Consider the following 2,742-nt stretch of genomic DNA (forward strand, 5'->3'; position numbering starts at 1 on the left):
ATCCCTCTTATGGTGGTAACAGGTCGTTTGGTGTCGGTTTGAGGGTTCGTCGGAAAAATTGGACACTCGCCGACGTTTGTCCGAAATCTCTCTCTCTCTCTCTCGAAATTTTCTCTCTTTTCTCCCTTTGCAGGTCTTCTGAAGATGCTGGGTGTCGTGGGCTGAGGGTGGGCGTGCTGTGACCGTCGTTTCGCGTGGGTTCCGCGAAACTCTGCGGTTGCCGGAAAACTCGCGGGTTTTCCGGCGACTGAGTTTTTTTTTTTTTTTTTTTTTTTCGTTTTCTCATTTTCCTTTATTTTATTTATATATATATATATATATTTTTCTTTCTTTCTTTCCCGGGTCGTTACACCACCACTAGTGGATGTTGTCCATTTTTGCCCGTTACGTATCGTTGTTAGTCTCACAGTTTCACGTAAAGAAACTAAGATGAAAAGTTTCTTATTTACTTGTGTAGAACATTAAACTTATTTACAGATGGGGCGTGGATTTTGTTAAAAACGAATACTCAAATTAAATTATATCAAATGATATTTAAACAATTAAATAAACTTATACCACCAAAAAAAAAAAAAAAAAAGTTATATCGATAATTATGACAATTATAAATGACAAATTAACTATATATTATAGCATTGAAAAAATGATATTTTATTTTAGCTATATTAATATATTATACATTTATTTTATTAAAAACTAAAAATATTCTCAGTTGTTTGGATCAAAGTATCATAACTGATAAGTTATTAATTTAGCTATCATTTCTTAAAATTATTTTTCAAAAGGTAAAAAACATAAAATTGATTTATTATTAAACTATAAACTTTAATCTTAAGTATTGATGGTAGGAAAATCATTTTTATAAAAGTATACCATAAACAATAAAATAAATAACCTTTAGTTTTTTAAAACATTTTACTCTCATTTCTTCTCATTTGTGACACTGAGATTTTCAAATTTCTATTTAAAATATATTAAAAAAAATGCCAAAGTATCTACCAATGAAATAAAGTATGGAAATTTTGTTATTAATTTTAAGTTTTAGAGCAAGAAAAAAAACTTAATTAGTTATGTTTGTAAAACAAATAAAAAATAAAAAAAATAAAAAAACGAACCATCACAAGGGTTACCCAACTTATTCTTTTTATTCACCTTCAAGGTTGGCATACATTTTCATTTGTTCATGAACATGCATAACTCAAGAACAAAATAAATTAATAAAGGTGGTTGATCACATATTGATCCAAGTATGAACCAATTCATCAGTATTAGCTGCATTGTTTCTCAAGTAAATTCCACCGTCTTTAAACTTCCAAGTACAAGTTCCTACATCTCCATCTCGACATCTATCACGAAGCCATGTGGTATTCTTCTCGGGCCAAAAGCATTGGAAAAAGATATATGCATTCGGCTTATCCACTTTGCACCAATATACAGTCGGTTTCAAAAAATTATAGATAAAGTTAAATTGGTAATCATCTCCCAGTTTAAGAGAACGATGAATTCCTAAATCATTGTCGACCGTCTTGCAGTGCACTGTCAGATCGGGGATGCTTAGATCGTTAACAAAATGAATGAAATACCTGGAAATTGGTTGTACATTGGTCTTCTCAGACTCAACCTCAAGTTGAGCCCCAACCAAACCCAAACCCACCGTCACGAGCAACAATGCAGCCACATTCCTTATCATTTTGTGATCTAAATTTTTGTTGGGTCTATCTATTAACGTTGAACCTGAGGTAAATATATAGAAAAAAAATTAAAGAAATGAGCTTAAGAAAATTAATTATGTCACTAATTTTGCGGTATGCAAGATAATTTCATGGTAATACTCCTTTAATTACGTGCCTAAGATGGAAAAAGATCTTTATTTAGATGATTAAAAATAGGTTATCTAAAAAATTAATATCTTCCTAATTTAGTTTTGTTCCTAATTTTATGCTAGATTAATTGTTAATAGATAATTCAACAACTAAATGAATTAATAAAACTTCTCTCCATTTGTGAACTAACTCATAAGTTAAACGAGTAAATCCCATCTTTTTAAGTGTCGAAAAAAAAGAATTACGAAATACTCATGTAACCCTTCAAGCAAATGAAATTGGTAATATTATTATTGCGCAATATAATAGTGAGTAGAAATTGTAAATTTTGTACTTTGTACTTTGTACTTCAAGTAGGCGACATTGTACTTCAAAGCCAATTCGAGGGAACAATGAAGCTTCCTAGAGTCTTTCTGTCCAGGTGCAGGTCCCTTCTGCCTTTACACTCAAGAGCCACCTTCATCTGGCCCGAGGAAACCTTTGCACGCCTCCGTTACCTTTTGGGAGGCCTACACCCCTTAACTTTATTATAATATAAGATTAAAGCTACAAATACTATATTATAGCATTGAAATGGTATTATAAGTGAAAAATAACACATTATTTTATATATTTATTTTTCTAAAATCTAAATATCATTCATCTTTTTCATTTATAAGTCTTAATATCATGAGATCGAGATGCTAGTTGATAAGTTATTAATTTGGCTAAGTTTTGTTGGTAATACGCAAATCATTTCTTAAAATTATTTTTTCAAAGTATGGACAAAAACATAAAAATGATTTATTATTAAACTCTCCATTTTAATCGTTTGAAATCATTACGATGGTATGAAAATCATTTTTATAAAAGTAAATGAAAATCATATTTAGCATATAAGTTTTAGTTGTGTAATCTTTCGGTCTAATTTCTTAACATT

General features: G+C 30.2%; 1 protein-coding gene across 1 annotated transcript; it reads right to left on the reverse strand.

Moving 5' to 3' along the window:
- Positions 1–1,231: 1,231 nt before the first annotated feature.
- On the reverse strand, positions 1,232–1,690 carry LOC147789415 (S-protein homolog 74-like). The gene has a single exon (XM_087117585.1). It carries the CDS (start codon positions 1,688–1,690, stop codon positions 1,232–1,234), a length of 459 nt encoding a protein of 152 aa, XP_086973711.1.
- Between the last annotated feature and the right edge of the window lie 1,052 nt (positions 1,691–2,742).

The sequence above is a fragment of the Cucurbita pepo genome, chromosome 14 (assembly GCF_057944985.1).
Source record: "Cucurbita pepo subsp. pepo isolate OVF chromosome 14, ASM5794498v1, whole genome shotgun sequence".
NCBI classification, from domain to species: domain Eukaryota; kingdom Viridiplantae; phylum Streptophyta; class Magnoliopsida; order Cucurbitales; family Cucurbitaceae; genus Cucurbita; species Cucurbita pepo.

Coding starts and splice junctions, on each gene's coding strand:
- LOC147789415 (XM_087117585.1), bottom strand. CDS start 1,690: ATGATAAGGAATGTGGCTGCATTGTTGCTCGTGACGGTGGGTTTGGGT.